Here is a 17,875-nt window from a genome sequence, read left to right on the forward strand (position 1 = left end):
GTGTCACCTAAAGGGTTCGCTCTTAAAGGGGTATGTCCGGCCTTATCCACCATAGGAACATCTGACTAACAGGATCTAAAACACTGACGCAGAAACCGTGAAAGCTAAATTTATGTCAGCCTCAAACCTTTAGGCCACGACTGTGAGGGTCCGTGCGATCAGTGACTACGGCTGGCTGTTAGCAGGGGGCACGACTGTGAGGGTCCGTGCGATCAGTGACTACGGCTGGCTGTTAGCGGGGGGGCACGACTGTGAGGGTCCGTGTGATCAGTGACTACGGCTGGCTGTTAGCGGGGGGCACGACTGTGAGGGTCTGAGTGATCAGTGACTACGGCTGGCTGCTAGCGGGGGGCACGACTGTGAGGGTCCGAGTGATCAGTGACTACGGCTGGCTGCTAGCGGGGGGCACGACTGTGAAGGTCCGTGTGATCAGTGACTATGGCTGGCTGTTAGCGGGGGCACGACTGTGAAGGTCCGTGTGATCAGTGACTACGGCTGGCTGTTAGCGGGGGCACGACTGTGAAGGTCCGTGTGATCAGTGACTACGGCTGGCTGTTAGCGGGGGCACGACTGTGAGGGTCCGTGTGATCAGTGACTACGGCTGGCTGTTAGCGGGGGCACGACTGTGAGGGTCCGTGTGATCAGTGACTACGGCAGGCTGTTAGTGGGGGCACGACTGTAAGCGTCCGTGTGATCAGTGACTACGGCTGGCTGTTAGCGGGGGGCACGACTGTGAGGGTCCGTGTGATCAGTGACTACGGCTGGCTGTTAGCGGGGGGCACGACTGTGAGGGTCCGTGTGATCAGTGACTACGGCTGGCTGTTAGCGGGGGCACGACTGTGAAGGTCCGTGTGATCAGTGACTACGGCTGGCTGTTAGCGGGGGCACGACTGTGAAGGTCCGTGTGATCAGTGACTACGGCTGGCTGTTAGCGGGGGCACGACTGTGAGGGTCCGTGTGATCAGTGACTACGGCAGGCTGTTAGTGGGGGCACGACTGTAAGCGTCCGTGTGATCAGTGACTACGGCTGGCTGTTAGCGGGGGGCACGACTGTGAGGGTCCGTGTGATCAGTGACTACGGCTGGCTGTTAGCGGGGGGCACGACTGTGAGGGTCCGTGTGATCAGTGACTACGGCTGGCTGTTAGCGGGGGGCACGACTGTGAGGGTCCATGTGATCAGTGACTACGGCTGGCTGTTAGCGGGGGCACGACTGTGAGGGTCCGTGTGATCAGTGACTACGGCTGGCTGTTAGCGGGGGCCTGACTGTGAGGCAGGGCTGTGGAGTCGGTAAGCCAAACCTGCGACTCCAACTCCGACTCCTCAATTTCCCTTACACCGACTCCGACTCCAACTCCGACTCCACGACTCCGACTCCCACACAGATTGCTTATATTTAAGTGAAAAATTTATTGTAGTACAATGTGAACCTCAGACATTTAATCATTTTTATGATCCAATAATCAAGATATTTAGATAGAACAGAATATATATTGGTGTACTACCCGGTTTTCATTCTTTTTGGTACAGATACGATATGGATAGACAGATATGGATAAATGGATATATAGATAGAGCAGATTTCTAATCTGCTTTTGCTATTAAAAACATTATCTATGAGCTCAAAAACCTTTCAGGTGATGCAGTTTTTTAAAAAGCTGATCTGCTTTTGCAGCTGAAAAACGTATCCTCAAAAAACACAGGAAAAACGCTGTGTGTGAATGTAGCCTTAGATCAGGAATAGAACAGCCATTTATAGGACATTTCATAACTTTCCCAAACTCCTATGAAAAAATATTCAGCACATCCTGCATTGAATTACTGTACCCAATTTATTATATATTTTAGGAGTCGGAGTCGGTCCATTTTATACCGACTCCAACTCCGACTCCGACTCCACCAAAATGAGCACCGACTCCGACTCCACAGCCCTGCTGTGAGGGTCCATGTGATCAGTGACTACGGCTGGCTGTTAGCGGGGGCCTGACTGTGAGGGTCCGTGTGATCAGTGACTACAGCTGGCTGTTAGCGGGGGCCTGACTGTGAGGGTCCGTGTGATCAGTGACTATGGCTGGCTGTTAGCGGGGGCCTGTGAGGGTCCGTGTGATCAGTGACTATGGCTGGCTGTTAGCGGGGGCCTGACTGTGAGGGTCCGTGTGATCAGTGACTACGGCTGGCTGTTAGCGGGGGCACGACTGTGAGGGTCCTTGTGATCAGTGACTACGGCTGGCTGTTAGCGGGGGCACGACTGTGAGGGTCCATGTGATCAGTGACTATGGCTGGCTGTTAGCGGGGGCCTGACTGTGAGGGTCCGAGTGATCAGTGACTACGGCTGGCTATTAGCGGGGGCACGACTGTGAGGGTCCGAGTGATCAGTGACTACGGCTGGCTGTTAGCGGGGGCACGACTGTGAGGGTCCTTGTGATCAGTGACTACGGCTGGCTGTTAGCGGGGGCACGACTGTGAGGGTCCGTGTGATCAGTGACTACGGCTGGCTGTTAGCGGGGGCACGACTGTGAGGGTCCGTGTGATCAGTGACTACGGCTGGCTGTTAGCGGGGGCACGACTGTGAGGGTCCTTGTGATCAGTGACTACGGCTGGCTGTTAGCGGGGGCACGACTGTGAGGGTCCATGTGATCAGTGACTACGGCTGGCTGTTAGCGGGGGCCTGACTGTGAGGGTCCGAGTGATCAGTGACTACGGCTGGCTATTAGCGGGGGCACGACTGTGAGGGTCCGAGTGATCAGTGACTACGGCTGGCTGTTAGCGGGGGCACGACTGTGAGGGTCCTTGTGATCAGTGACTACGGCTGGCTGTTAGCGGGGGCCTGACTGTGAGGGTCCGTGTGATCAGTGACTACGGCTGGCTGTTAGCGGGGGCACGACTGTGAGGGTCCGTGTGATCAGTGACTACGGCTGGCTGTTAGCGGGGGCACGACTGTGAGGGTCCTTGTGATCAGTGACTACGGCTGGCTGTTAGCGGGGGCACGACTGTGAGGGTCCGAGTGATCAGTGACTACGGCTGGCTGTTAGCGGGGGCACGACTGTGAGGGTCCGTGTAATCGGTGACTATGGCTGGCTGTTAGCGGGGGCCTGACTGTGAGGGTCCGAGTGATCAGTGACTACGGCTGGCTGTTAGCGGGGGCACGACTGTGAGGGTCCGAGTGATCAGTGACTACGGCTGGCTGTTAGCGGGGGCACGACTGTGAGGGTCCGTGTGATCGGTGACTATGGCTGGCTGTTAGCGGGGGCCTGACTGTGAGGGTCCGAGTGATCAGTGACTACGGCTGGCTGTTAGCGGGGGCACGACTGTGATGAAGGGAGCTATGAATACCGATATTACATCACAGTATAGAATGGAAACCCCTCCATTTCTGCTCCCACATGAGCAGTAAGGGGCCCAATATACACATCAATGGCGCAGTGCGGGCGCCCACCACGGATGTGACCTGTTGCCATGGGCACCGTCTCCGCTATCAGCAGCTGCCCCGTGTGTGGATCAGGCAGGCAGCACATGTAGCCCCGGAATACAGTGGTCTCCAAGAGAGTAGGAGCAGAGGGGGGCGCCACGCTCCGGGCTTGCTGGGTGCTGTAGTCCCACCCCTGACCCCAGCGAGGATGGCCTCGTTGCTAGGTAACAGCACAGCACTCACCGCTCAGCACGGCCTCGTACAGGCGGAGCGCAGCTCTGAAGTGATAGAGAAGCAGCAGCCCCGCCACAGGGAGCAGCAGCCACACGTGCGCCCAGTGCCCGCACAGCCAGCCCTTCACCCGGGCCAGCAGGGGAGGCCGGGCGCCGACACTCGCACACTCCGCCATGTTTGTTGTTTCCTGCTCTAGGGCAGAATAGGCGGAGCGCGGCCTGGGATTGGCGGAGCTGGAAGCGGCTCGGTCGCTATGTCCCGTGCTGCAGCCAACCCGTGTCACCGCCTCACTATTCAGCGCTGTATGAGCATTACTGCCGGGTACCGCACTGTGCTGGGTATTGCCGCACCGACTAATGCTGGGCACAAACGCTGCTGTGCCTGCACCAACATGGCGGCCGCTCAGTATCCCCGCTTCCGCCTTGGACCGGACGTTCCCCCTCCCTTCCCGCGATGCTTTGCGCTCTCCTCTCAGTGGGGCTGGGCCATTCGCAGCCAAGATGGCAGACTACGAGGATCGGGTCTCTGATGAGGAGAAGGTACGCGGCTTTCGGGGGGCAGCAGTTCCTGTTGTGGTCTGCGGCGCTTAGTGCTGGGGGGCAGAGAGCAGACGCAGCTCACGGGCTTCTTTTTGCTGTGGTCCACGGCCCCGTTTAACTCTGGCAGTGCTGTGGGAAGCAGCAGTTCTACCTGGGCCCGGCAGTGAAATCGTTAACCGTAGCTTCTAGCGTACGAGCTTAGGTCCTGCGGTGTGTGGCACTACAAGGCGCAGCGTGCCCGGTGTCATGTCTGCGGGGCTGGCCCAGCTTGTCAGCTCTCCTTGGGGTCGGCTCCGGGTTTGGGGCAGTTGTCAGGAGCAACCAACATCCTGCGCGTGGCGACAGCCCCAGCTCTGATGGGTCCTTCTCTGTCTTTCTTTTTCCTCAGTTTATTTTTCTGCCTTTAAACTATCTGACCCCACGGACTTGTTATAGATGATTGTTCGGTTTTCTGCTGGGACTGTGTGAGGCCGCAGGGATTGTTAGTGGGTTACCCCAGAAACAGCGCCACACCTGTCTCCAGGCTGCATCTGGTACTGCAGCTCAGTCCCAACACTAGAGCCCAGGACAGATGTGACGGCATCAGATTCTCTACCCCAAGTAGCAGCCTTAATGGGATGTTTAATGCCAGTGGTCCCAGCCATTACTGTGAAGTGATAACCAGGCCACAAAGGGGTCTCTGGTACAATGGTGGTGGGTTCCCTGGCTATAGGTACACATTGGGAGTAGGGATGAGGCGTCTCCGGCCGTGCGGCTGCCATCCTGCCTGAGCTCGTCAGTAATGGCTGGGTGGAGGCTCCTCCACAAGCCCCAGCTCGTCACACTCTCCGATTACAGGGCCGTCGGGTCACCGCTCTGTGCTTATTTCTGGGCCTCTGCTCCTTCAGTGTCTTCTAATAATAGACCCCCAGCTAGAAAAAGCCTCTTCGTCTGTATAAGGCGACTCCGGCTCGAGCGCAGGAGTCACAAATGGATTGATTGGGTTTTAGAAATGCTTTGTGTTTTCTCCTCTCAGCTGTTGGCATACACCGGGCCGGCCATTGCTGTATGGAACGATAAAGCGTTGTCTAGGGGATATTATTAGCCAGAGTCGCCCCTAATACAAGACGACTATTCTGCCCTTGGGGCTTGTACTGACCACACACACCAAGACCGTGGCCTTATTGAAATGATTCTTGGGTAGATGCCAGCCGGTAAAAGCCAACTCGGTCTTTCCATGGGAAACTCGGCTGTTAATCTTTTCCCAACTTGTATGTTGCGTCTGTTCTCCATGTATAGCGCATGTCCGTGAACCGAGCTCACATGGTAGATACCGACTGTGATCCACAGCCAGCATCTTGTAACTGCTGGGACCGGAGCCATCTCTGATCGCTTCTGTTTAACTATATAAATGCAGTTGTCGGTCAGCGGCATTTAAATAGTGTGTCTCCTGTGGGGTACGGTAAACCGAGGGGTTAATGGTTCGTCATGGAAGCCATACAGCCTGCTGAAGACCCCCCCCCCCATCACTGCTGTTCTGTCCTCCCGTGAACCTTTGCCTGCGACTGGACTTCACAGAAGATCATTGTTTTGTTTAATATACTGCAATAATTTCTATAGCACCAACATATTCTGCAGCACTTCACATTCTAGAGGGGAAATGGTACAGACAATAAGACATTACAGCATAACAATCATATAAATCAACGGATACCAAGTCCCTGCTCGCAAGCTTACACTCTACGGAAATACAAATGATCGCAGCTTCAGGTCCACTAAGGAGACAAATCTAAAATATAAAAGTTATTGAAAATATTAATAAGGAATAAAAAAAAAAATATAAAAAGTCCAATGGCCCCTTTCTCTTATTATTGAAATATAAAAGCATATTTATATTCACAGCGTCCGTAAAAGTCCTTTCTATAAAAAAAAAAAGTAAAATTAAAGGGGTTTTCCACTACTAGGTCAAGCCCTTCTTAAAGTAAATGTTCGGCCCTGATAACATGACACTCGCCTCCAGTGCTGGCGCCGTTCCCGCAGTGTCGGCGCTCGCTCTCCCTGGGCTGTGATGGGGTTTTGTGACGCTGGCGTCACTGTCTTTGCCTTGGGACAAACTGAAGAGGAAGCAGGGAACCGCTGCACAACACGGCATCACTGCCTTGGGGAGAGCGTGTGCCGACATCATGGGAGGGGACTATAGGCTCACAGGGCCGAACATTTTGTTTAAGAAGGGGCTGTCCTTGTAGTAGACAATTCCTTTAACCAATTTGGTAATTTCAATAAATTATATGGTGAAATGAATGGTGTCACTTGAAACGTCAGTTCGTTCCTAAATAATAAACCGCTCCATACAGGTGGGTTGATGGAACGTAAAGTTATGACTCTTGGCAGAAGTTGAGGGGGGGGGGACAGGGAGTGATGGGAGAACCCCTCTAAAAAGAAGCTGACCGCTGATTTGTGCTGCTCAAACAGCGGGCAGCATAGATCCGACACTGGCGCCTTTACTGTGAAATGCTGCCATGGTTGAAGGCAAACAGTTTGTCTGGGAGCTGTGATTGTGTCATGGTAGGAGCCCCTGATCACACATAGCAAGTCCCAACAATGACAGGTATTCGCTCTGGAATGTAATCTTTCACAATAAGGACCCGTCTCGTGTAAGGAAGTGACAGGTAGACCCTCCGGCCATGTTTACACGGGCCGAGGATGTTTCAAAGAATCGGAGGCTGAATCTTTGTGGCCACAGAGTTGTCACAGTAGATTAGCCTGCCCGTCGTCCCGTTTTTTTTCCCACGCGTATTAAGTAGAAAATATTCCATTTATTTGCATGACAGAAAAAATGTCAGTGGGTTCTGTCAGGGTGCACACGGCCTTGATGAGGGGGGTCCTGTAATCAGAGCATCTCACACGGTCACAGAATGTCTCATCAGTGGACTGTAACTGCCAGGACCCTCACAACTACACGAACAAAGGGAACAGTATGGGTTTGGGGAAGATGGTGGAGCCCTGTACTTGGACCTCCACTGATCGGACCCTGGGATCCATAACCCCCAGGTTTCATCACTTTCCTGCAGCCGAACTTAATGGGTTTCTTTAGGGTAATAAATTCCGAGCTGTTAAAGGAAAGACTTTATGATTGTTTCGGTAAAAAGATGGAACAATAATTTTGTCTGGGGGGAAAAATTGCAATCCTGAAGTTCCCGTAGCTTGGTCATTTTCTCTTCTCTCTTTTATAAGCCATTTATGATGTGCATGGCCGGACATTTGTCTGAACCTGTGCCGTGTAATACAACCTGCGAGGCTGCAAAATCCACTGTAATGTCAAAGGTTTTATCCGATTAGGCTTCTTTAAGGGGTAGGGTCACACAAGCGTTAAAAAAATTGTTCAGAGATTTGTCCAGAAAATGGCAGCGATTTCTATCTCGCTGGTCATCTGTATGTAATCAACTTTTTTACCTCCACTTTTCATCATTTACAAGAGCATTTACAGTTTCCTGTTGCACAACTGTGATGTAGCCAGAAAAATTGGACGCAATACTGTTGCTCTCTATGGCATCTGTTTTTGTTTGTTTTTTTTTGCAAACCAATGAACTTGAATGGCATTACTGTGTGGGGGTAATACTGTCAGGTTACCGTATTTTGCAGTTTATATGAAGCACCCCGAATTTTGAGGAGAAAAATAGGGGGAAAAAAGCTTTTCTTTTTTTTTTTTTTTTTTTTTTTTTTTTTTAAATAAAATGGTGGTGCTTCTTGCAATCCATGCATCTTATTGCTTACTGAGGGTCGTTGCTGCTGGTGGATGCAGGACTGGGGAAATGCTGCGGACCCCAGCGTGGGAAAAAGGGGTGTTCAGATGTGAGATGCTGCTGGTGTTCGATGGTGCGGGGACTCAGCCGACATTTTGTGAAAGTCCACAGCCCCCCCATGGTTTACTATGCGGTGGATTCCGGGAAAATGGGCAGTGCATGCGAAGATGGAGATCTTGGCGCCGAGATCTCCATCTGCGTATGCGCTGCCCACGGCGGCCATTTTCCCAGAGTCCAACCGCATAGTTAACCATGGAAGTGCTGGAGCTCCGGGCTTTCACAAAATGTTGGCTGAGCCCACACACCACCAAGCACGCAGTGTCACACATCCAAACACCCCCTCATCCCAGCCTGTGGCCTGCAGCAACGCACCACTCTTGCCGTCTCCAACAGCGACCCTGGGACCCTGCTCCACCGCGGCTGGTAAGGTATATTCGTATTATTAGACGCACTCCCATTTTTCCCCAAAATTTGGTTGAAAAAAAGTGCTTCTTATAATCCAAAAAATATGGTACATATTACAATATACTGAGAATGGAATGTGAAGGCTGACACCGGATCTATACGTTGCATTTATGTGCAGCTGTAACATGTTTTGCTGAAAGCAGGGCTGTGGAGTTGGTAAGCCAAACCTCCAACTCCACCAAAATGGGCTCCAACTCCACAACTCTGACTCCTCAGCCCTGGTTTAAAGGTATAATAATCTTTATATAGCGCCAACATATTCCGCAGCACTTTACAGTTTAACAGTTTCAAAACACAAGCCATAAGTAAGGTATTTTCCCACATCGTCATGCCTGCTCCCGGCCGCTCTAGTCTGGGGCCGCGCCTGCTCCATTCAGCATCGGTGGACCTGACGGCCGGCCTTGTGAGCTGTTCCCAGTGTGCAGTTGTTGGTACCTCCCAAAAGATAAAGGTCTGCAGTTGAATCCACTGTTTCATCCTGGATAATTGTACTCTGAGGAAGCATCATGGCCGCTCCGGAACTGGAAACAATTATAAGGTTGTTTGTGTAGTTCAAGAATTTCTTTTGAAGTTCTTATTACAGTCTATTGATTTAAATTTTAAAAATAAGTGGTTTATGCCGCACAGGCTGGCATCAATACTCCTTATTCTGAGGGTTTAGAGACGAGTTGTATACGTTTTTCTTTTGCTATATGAAATAAGATATACGTGAAGATAAAGTGAAGGCGGCTGCGTTAGTGTATTGTCCTTCATGCGCTCAATAGACCCCAAATGATGTATGAGGAGTATTCCTGATGGCATGTCCTTGGGATAGGCCATAAGGGTCTGATAGACTTAGTCCCGCCGCTGGCGAGACTGAAGGCCATCTGTCATATCCATAGGGAGGCTGAATTAGGAGGTGGCTACACGTGTATGCAGCTCCCTCTATTCACCTCTATGGGAGTTACCCAAACATCCTCTGACTGGATGCCGTAGCCCACAGCCACCTCGTCGTACCAATGTCATATACTGAACGTAATGCCATCTAACATAGGAATATCCACTAAAAGGGTGTGAGTGCTCAAAATGTTCCCAATCAGTGCTTCATAATGCTGGTGCTTAGCTTGGCTTATCAAGCAGGTTTACTGTGTTAGACCTGGCAGCGCTTATTTCCCAGGATTGGGGCGTGTAATATTTGATAGCCCTAATAATTTACATGGTCATATTCTTCCTATATTCTTCCATTTATGTTCATAACCACCAATCCGCTGTTATTTGCTGTGGTTGCGGCTGGATATAAGCGCATGGAGCAAAGCCTCAGATCCCGGCTCCATTCACTGTGCAGCGGCTGGGTACTGCAGAGCAATTCTTATTGAAGAGGATAGGTCAGTATGGAGAGTCCGGACAGCCCCTTTATGAAGAACAGCTGCTATATACAACAGTCCATCACCGGTCACTACACATTGTATGGAGAGGCGCTCTGCAGCCCTCTTCCATCTGTTTGTATCTGCGGTTCTCAGCTGATCTTTGGGGGTACCAATCTGATAATGACACTTTATCCTGTAGATAAGTGATCAATAAGTGTAATGTAACCAGTATGACCATCCCCTCTCCTGGCAGGTCTGTATTCCCCGTATAACAATTCTTCAGCACCTTTTGTAGACGTCCGTATTCTAGGGTTCCTCCAAGAGGTTCATAATTAAATGACCTGAGTGTCACCAGTTGGGGTCTCTGCACACTATGCTGGGCGCCCCTGCCGATAGAGAGGCTGGTAACGCCCAGTTGTCCATGTACCCATACATTTCTAAAGGCCCCCGTCACACTAGGCGATCTCGCTAGCGAGATCGCTGTGTGTGACGGGGATCAGCGACTGCCCCCCTGCCGGGTATCGCTGATCGTGCTCGAGCGGCCAGGGCCGTTTTTTGATCGCTGGTCTCCCGCTGCCCAGCACGCATCGCTGCGTGTGGCAGCGAGAGACCATTGATCAGTGACGCTGGTTGCTAATGTAAACGTCTGGTATCCAGGGGCCGCGGCTCCTGGATACCCGCTGTTTACCTTGGAAACCGGCGGGTATCCAGGAGTCGCGCGACGTTTACATTAGAAACCAACGTCCAGTGTCGCTGGTCCTGATCGCTGGGGCTAACGCTGGGACATCGTTGAGTGTGACGGGGCCTAGTCAGTTACACCACACGAGCCAGTTGCGCCTGCATCAATAAAAATCCATTGATAAGTTAGTCACAACCAGCCATTGTTTGGGATTGAGATGGATGATTGTACAGAAGTCCTCTTGATCTGAGTGATATCTGCCTAGAATACAATGTCTGTGGGGTTATTAGATATTTCAGAGAGAGACTTGCTGTTATTTCTGTGAGATTCCTGTGGCCTTGAGGAAACACAATCATTTACGGGCCATAAACCAGGAGTGTTGGTGTGTTTGCTTCCTCGTCACATGCGGCCATTCCTAGGAGAGCCCTCTGTTACCATACAGCTCCACGACCGGCCATACATGTTAGATGACGGACCCTCCACCTTTACATAGCTTGCGCTACCAAATAGATTGAACTTGGGATTCATCCGCCCACAGCGTCATGTGCCCATAGGCGGAGCTGACCGTAGGAGGCGCAGCAGGGGGTGGAGCTTCACGGCGAGCGTGCGCTGCGCCTCAAAACGCTAGTGTTAAACTAGCCTTACACATAAAGGGATAAAACAATGTCAAACACACTTTTCATCCATTTGCTTCCAGTCTACCGAAATCAATAGGAAAATAGCATAACGCCAACCAGACAGAAGTGATCACACTTTAAAAATAAATGCAAAACTTTTGGTCGATTCTGTATGTGGTGCTGTAGACAGGTTCAAATCCTCTACTTCTCCAGACTTCTGACTCCTGCATAAATGGCCAGTAATTAGTAATGACCCAATTACAGTAGTAAAATGGTAAGATCACCTTATATAGGCTCCTTAGATGGAAGAACATAGCTATATATTTATATTAACATCTAAAGTTTTATGAAATTTATCTGAAATGTAGTAACTAATATAATAAAAAAAAAAGTTGGTGTGGGTACCTTTCTATTAACTATGACTTCAATCTAAACTAGGTGTGACTCCACAACCTTGCTCTAGAGTGGTCGTCTCAGATTCTCTGTAAAGTGGGTGGCCTGACTTACCGACCGGACTGAGTACGAGGCCATGTTGTATTCAATAATTCTCCGGCTGAATGCAGAATACAAAAATGTGACAACCTCTAAATACTGTAAAGCAGCACTAAAGTGTCCCTGCACCGTTTGGCGCTAGTAGAGCTGGCCGTACCCATCTCCCCCCCCCCCCCCCCCACCTCATTAGCCATCGGTGGACTGTTCTTGTGTCTTCAACCAGGAGAGAGGAGAAAGCTGCTCCAGGTGCCTTCTCTCTCCTGAAAACAAAACTATCAGATTTTTAAATTCCTACTACGAAATTCTTCCGTCTCCTGATGTGTCGGAGGGAGGGATAGAAGGGTGGCCATGCCAAAATCAGCAGGTTCCTCCAAATCTTATCTAGTGTATATTGAGGCCTGAAGAGGCCGTTTCAGTGTTGCTGTTTTTCAGATGACAATTGTGTGAAGAGTGTGGAATTTGACATTATTTGCTTATTCCTTTTCATTCTTATGCCAAACTGGAAATGCAAGGGTTCACAGAGGTGAAGTGGAGACAATGGGGAAGCTATTTTATTTAACTGGTAACTAGAGATGGGCGGACACCTCGATGTTCTGGTCCGGAGGCTTTGGCCGAACAGTTACAAAAAGTTCGGGTACCCAGACCCCATTCACTTGAATGGGGGTCCTGAACATCCAGTGTTTGCTATGCTGTAATGTGCAAACATCGCATCTGATTGGCGGGGAAATCATCCCCTCCGGTCAGAGAGCCGCGGTTCCCATACTGTCAAGACAACAGGAGCGTTCAGCTGTGATCGGAGGTATAAAGTTTACCTACAGTCACTGGAGTCAGCTGATGGGACTACTGATCCCATCATTCGACACCTGCTACCACTAATTAAAGTGAGGGCAGGAGCGGCGGATGGGAGTATTCATTAGCCGCTACTGCGCCACGGCTTTTTTTTTTTTTTTTTTATATATTTACAGTGCAGGAGCGGCTAATGAATACTCCCATCCGCCGCTCCTGCTTTCGCTGTTATTAGCGGCAGCAGGTGTCGGATGATGGGATCACTAGTCCCATCTGCTGACACCAGTGACCGGAGGTAAAGTTTATATCTCCGATCACAGATGAGCGCTCTTGCTGTCTTTTGACAGTATGGATGCCGCGGCTCTCTGACCGGCTGGTATGATTTCACCGCCGATCAGAAGTGGTGATTGCCGTGCTGTCATGCACATGACAGCGCGACAAACACACGGTGCTCAGGCAGCCGAACCAGAACAGTAACACGGACTTCCTGGTGAAGCTCATGTTCAGTGTCCGTGCCCAAACAGTAGGTGTTCGGTACGGACGCCGAACTTTACTGTTCAGGTTCGCCCATCTCTACTGGTAACTGTGCACACTATCATTTATGGTGTTCTAAGCCTGAAGACTTCCATGGGACTTGCTGACTGATTACTGTGCGACTCTCCCCTTAGTGTATTGGGGGGTGCCCCGACTCTACCCTTGCTGTGTTGGGTGGGGCGTACCCTCTTGCTTTGTTGGGGGAGCCCCGACTCTACCCTTAAGGGGCCTTTACACATAGCGATATCGCTAGCGATATTGCTATAGCGTCACCGATTTTGTGACGCAGCAGCGATGTCGCTATGTGTGATACTTGCCTCCGACCGCCTCCCCCGCTGCCTGTTGCTGATCGCGCAGCTCCATTTCTCGTTGGGCGCTTCCTGCTGGTGCCGACGAGCGACTTGTGGATGCGGGTGGGAGGACATCAGGATCGCCGCCTCTGAAAGGTAACGACCGCTGCTGCGTCGCTACATCGCTGTGAGATCTGCCTGTGTGACAGATCACTAGCGACCATTTAGCGATGCACCAGCGATCCTGACCGGGTCGTATCATTGTCGGGATCGCTGGTGCATCGCTAAATGTAAAGGGGGCTTTACATCAGGCATCTAGAATTCATCCCTGATTAATACTCAGATAAGATGAGCCGCCAGAGGTGTTTGGCCATGCCTTTCTCCCTGCGCTCTAATTATGATACATGCACTCTTTAGGCCTCTTTCACACTTCAGTTATTTGCATCAGTTAAAATCCGCCAAAAAGGCAGACAAGCGGATCCGTTCTCAACTGATGTGAACGGATGGCACAGGATCCGTTTTTAGACGGATCCTGGAAGGAGAGAAGAGAGAGAGATTTCATTTGGGGTAATTCAGTGTCTGGTGGATCCGCCGGCCAAAAAACGTTGCAAGCTCCGTTTGGAAATCTGAGGATGTTGACGGACACTAACATTGTGGCGGATCCTCACAAAAACGGATGCAACGGACGGTAATCAGTCAGGATCCGCCAATAATGAAAGTCAATGGGGAAAAAAACGGATCCGCAAAGAAAAATGGCGGATCCGTTTTTTTTTTCAAAATTGGCGGATCTTGACTGTCAAAAACGGAAGTGTGAAAGAGGCCTTAGGATGTGTGAAGGGTTGGGAGAAATGACTGTAAGGCCTCTTTCACACTTCAGTTTTTTGCATCAGTCAAAATCCGCCAAAAGGACGGATGGAGGATCCGTTTTAGTACTGATGTCAACGGATGCCACCTGTCCGTTTTTTTTGACGGATCCGACAAATGAAGATTTTTAAAGGAATCGCAGCCGAGAGAGAGATTTTTTTTTTTTTTTGTCCGGCACCCAGAAAGAATTTCGGGTTAAAACAGTGTCTGGAGGATCCGCCAGAGAAAAAAAAACATTGCAAGCTCCGTTTTGAAATCTTTGAGGATGGTGACGGACAGCAACTTTTGGCGGATCCGCAAAAAAAACGGATGCAACAGACGGCAATCCGCCAATAATGGAAGTCAATGGGGGAAAAAACGGATCCTCAAAAGAAAATTGCGGATCTGTTTTTTTCAAAACCTGGCGGATTGTGACTGATTGTAAAAAACTGAAGTGTGATAGAGGCTTAAGCTGACAACTATCTAAGGCTATGTTCACATGTCCAGTAATAATACGTTAGAACGGATCCAGCAGCAATCCGTTGATGACAAAAGTTATACAGACAACTTTTTTTTATCCAGCTAAAGATTTCTAACTTGATTTCAACTGGATCCTGAATTGTTTTAATCTTCCTTTTTGCATTGAGCTGTTAATGGTGCTACCTCCTGTACCTCCCAACAGTGCCAAGTTCATGCCAAATTTATTTTCCTGTCCGATTTTTGTATGAATTCGACATGATGCTTTCCATAGGAAGTCATACTGAAGTATATGCAAATTGCCTATTGATAGAGGAAGGAGACCAAAACGCTACTTATTGGAAGCCAAATCAGATATCCTACTTTGCCCTGGCGAGAGGCAATACCCCGAAACAGTGTCTGAAAATTGAGATTCTGGTTTGGCTTTTATCTTAAGTAACAATGCAAGATTCGTTAAAGGGTCGATACTGACTTTTAGAATTGCTACCCCCAATAGGTAGCGCTAGAGGGCTAGTCCTCTTCCTCTCTGAAGAGGCAATTTACATGTTTCATTTCCCAGAGGAGCACTGCAAGACTTAAAAGCTTGCTCACACTGGCATGCCAGGTTTGACATGTCACTCTCCAATAGGAGAAACGTTACACCTGAAGTATGGTCACCTGAAAACAAGGACAATGTCGCGGTCCCCTCGGCGGTGCAGTGTACAGACTTCTATCACGTGTCTGTCCGTCTTGCAATTCGCATGTAACGGATTACAACCTCAGTATGTTTAGGACGGACACGTCAGTTCGCACATGCAGCTGGGTGTGGAGACTGTAATGCACCGTGGTGTCCTGATGGGACCGTGTGTACGGCTTTTTATGTGTAATCTGATATGAAAAATCCTACAGTACATATCCTTACTTCAAGCCTCAGGCACAGCTATAGGTGCCATACTGCTTCCTATAAAGCGACCTGAGAACGCTGACCCTGCATTATTGCATTACATAATCATTTTCTGCATTTGTTCGGGTCAAGGGATTTTCAGATGAACATATTAAATGTCTATATGAAAAACTGGGAGCAGAAGGAGCAATGCAAGTCAGTGCTGTAGTTCACATGAACGGTTTCACACATGGACCAATGAAGGCAGTGAGGGTGCAGAACTAAGACAATCTGGAGCCTTTATTCTATGCAGCCCCCGATATCCAGCACTTTGACTGTAATGGGGTCTGTCAGGTTTCTGAACCCTGCAGAATATATTGGTGGCCCAATCTGTGACTTGGTGAATGTCGTGGAGCAGGGCATGATTGTACGTTGTCTGATCTACCAGCTGATGCCTCGGCCGGCAGCCTCCTGGCATTTTTACAGGGTGTGGTTTCCTTTCATCTCATCTCACTGTGTTCTGCAAACATTACTTCCCTATTGAGAGACGTCGGTAGTGAACGGGGCCTTGTTGGAAGTTACAGATTTTTTTTTTTTTCCTAGCAATTTAGAACCATTTATTAGAAAGGCCAACTAAAAAGGGAACAGACTTTGATGGCACAAAAATGAAAATAAATAGCCATGTTGTGCATAGGGATCACTTGTGGTCTGGCTCTTGGCCCCCTCACTGACCATTTGCTGGATAAGGCCTTCGTGGTTATTGTACGCCCGTCACCGGACCGTACATTTTATAGTGGCTGTGCCTGGTTCTGCCGCTCTGTAGCATGGTCCCACTATGGTACATTCACAGTTTTATGAAGCGGATCTTCTCTAAAATCCTCCTCTCAAAAATGCTTCAAAAACTCGTGTAAAACTTGCCACGATCATTTCTATAGGAAATTCTCTTTCCTGTTTATAGTAGGTGTTTTTGAGCCTTTTTCTATTTTCCTGAAGAGGTTTTGAAAAATGCCGGGCGTGGAATAAAAAAGTGCATTTGAGCTCTAACGAACAAAACCTCCAACAAAGGCTTTAAGATGTCTAGACAGGCAGAAAGCTGAATGAAATTATACGCTGAGATCTGATGTCTTATTCCAGAAAAATTCTCAATCTATTTTTTTTTTTTGTGTGTGTGTGTAAATGAGGTGCTAAGATCTATGGGCCGATCATAGATTTCCCTGAGAATCTGCCTCCAGAGCTTATTATAAATGAAATGGGGCTCTTCAGTGAGATCAGGAGAGCGGGCTGTCAGTCAATACGTGTCTCACACTGGTAACGTCATCTGTCATGTGAAATAAGCCCTGGTAGGCAGATTCTTGGAGATCTATGTTCGAGCCATAGATCTTAACAACTAATTTACATATAAGAAAAGAAAGAGATTGCATCGTAGATATCAAGGTATCATTGTAATCAGCTTCCTATGACTTACCTGCCTATATAGATGGCTCAGGAGGGTTGATCCCAAAGGCGGATTCCCTTTATATTGTGAAGGGGACAGAGCTTCAATACTACACTGCTAGGCACAAATGCTTCCGAATGTACAACGCTTGGGACCCTATAGACAGCAAATCGATGAAGTACCAGAAACCGCCTCTGCCTTCATAAGATTTTTTGCTTTTTTTTTTTTTTTTATTTCCAGCTAATTTGCAGCGTTCTTTGCTGACAAAAAAGCTGCGTTTTATTTATTTTTATTTTATAAAAACTGTGTAAACCAGGCAAGTGAACATGTAGGATATGTGATGTGTATCGTATCGGCAGCATACAGAAAATGACTATTGTAACACCGCATTAGTCATGTAGCTGACACGCTGAACATCTGCATACACCACAACGGATTTAGCTGCAGATACACGGCAACATGTATATTGCGTCGACATGTAACGTAGCAATGTACCGAGATCGCTGCCGTCAGTCCCTGCCCTCAACAAGCTCATCACCATGTAACATAACATTCATTCATGCTTTTTTCCCTCTCACCAGGAATGAATGTATGTGGCATTTGTTGAGGCGTAGGAGGGGTTAACACATAACACAGCCGCTCTCAGGAGGTCGGGTTGGAGAAGTTCATGAAAATTGCCTGAAATGGTAAAAAAAAAAAAAGTGTGAAGCAGGAAGTGTCAGCCATAAGAGCAGTCGCCCCCGCTAAACATCTGCTCACTCGCCCTGATGGAACATGTCTACTCGAAGCCGTTGTGCAATGTCAGGCCACTTACAGGCGCCAGCATTTTCAGGATTCTCAGAGGCCGCTCGCAGTGAATCCAGGGCCACCTTCTTCTAGAGCGCATTCTCCCCCCATAATCGGGGATTATGTACATCAAAGGAAAAGCACCCCGAAATATTACATCCAATCACTGTCCAAAAATGTCCCTCATCACGCTCCTTCCTGCTGGTGGGAGATCCGCAGTATGCGTTTATCTAAAAATATATATATATATATATATATATATATATATATATACACTCACTGGCCACTTTATTAGGTACAC

The 17,875-nt window shown here is 49.1% G+C and overlaps 2 protein-coding genes across 3 annotated transcripts in view; one reads left to right on the forward strand and one right to left on the reverse strand.

The window, feature by feature from the left end:
- ST7L (suppression of tumorigenicity 7 like) overlaps positions 1-3,816 on the reverse strand; it is a 184,766-nt gene extending 180,950 nt beyond the window's left edge. The window contains exon 1 of the mRNA XM_073557297.1: positions 3,651-3,816. Coding sequence (XP_073413398.1) covers positions 3,651-3,816 — 166 coding nt within the window. The remainder of the gene's footprint in view (positions 1-3,650) is intronic.
- A 177-nt stretch (positions 3,817-3,993) lies between these two features.
- Positions 3,994-17,875, forward strand: part of CAPZA1 (capping actin protein of muscle Z-line subunit alpha 1) — a 47,587-nt gene continuing 33,705 nt past the window's right edge. Inside the window, exon 1 of one of the 2 annotated variants that reach the window (XM_073557300.1) lies at positions 3,994-4,180. In XM_073557300.1, the coding sequence (XP_073413401.1) occupies positions 3,998-4,180 (183 nt within the window). In that variant the 5' untranslated portion in view covers positions 3,994-3,997. The remainder of the gene's footprint in view (positions 4,181-17,875) is intronic. The other variant, XM_073557299.1, reaches the window with a different exon arrangement.

This window comes from Dendrobates tinctorius, unplaced genomic scaffold (genome assembly GCF_039654945.1).
Source record: "Dendrobates tinctorius isolate UK_male_01 unplaced genomic scaffold, ASM3965494v1 ptg000246l, whole genome shotgun sequence".
In the NCBI taxonomy this organism is placed as follows: domain Eukaryota; kingdom Metazoa; phylum Chordata; class Amphibia; order Anura; family Dendrobatidae; genus Dendrobates; species Dendrobates tinctorius.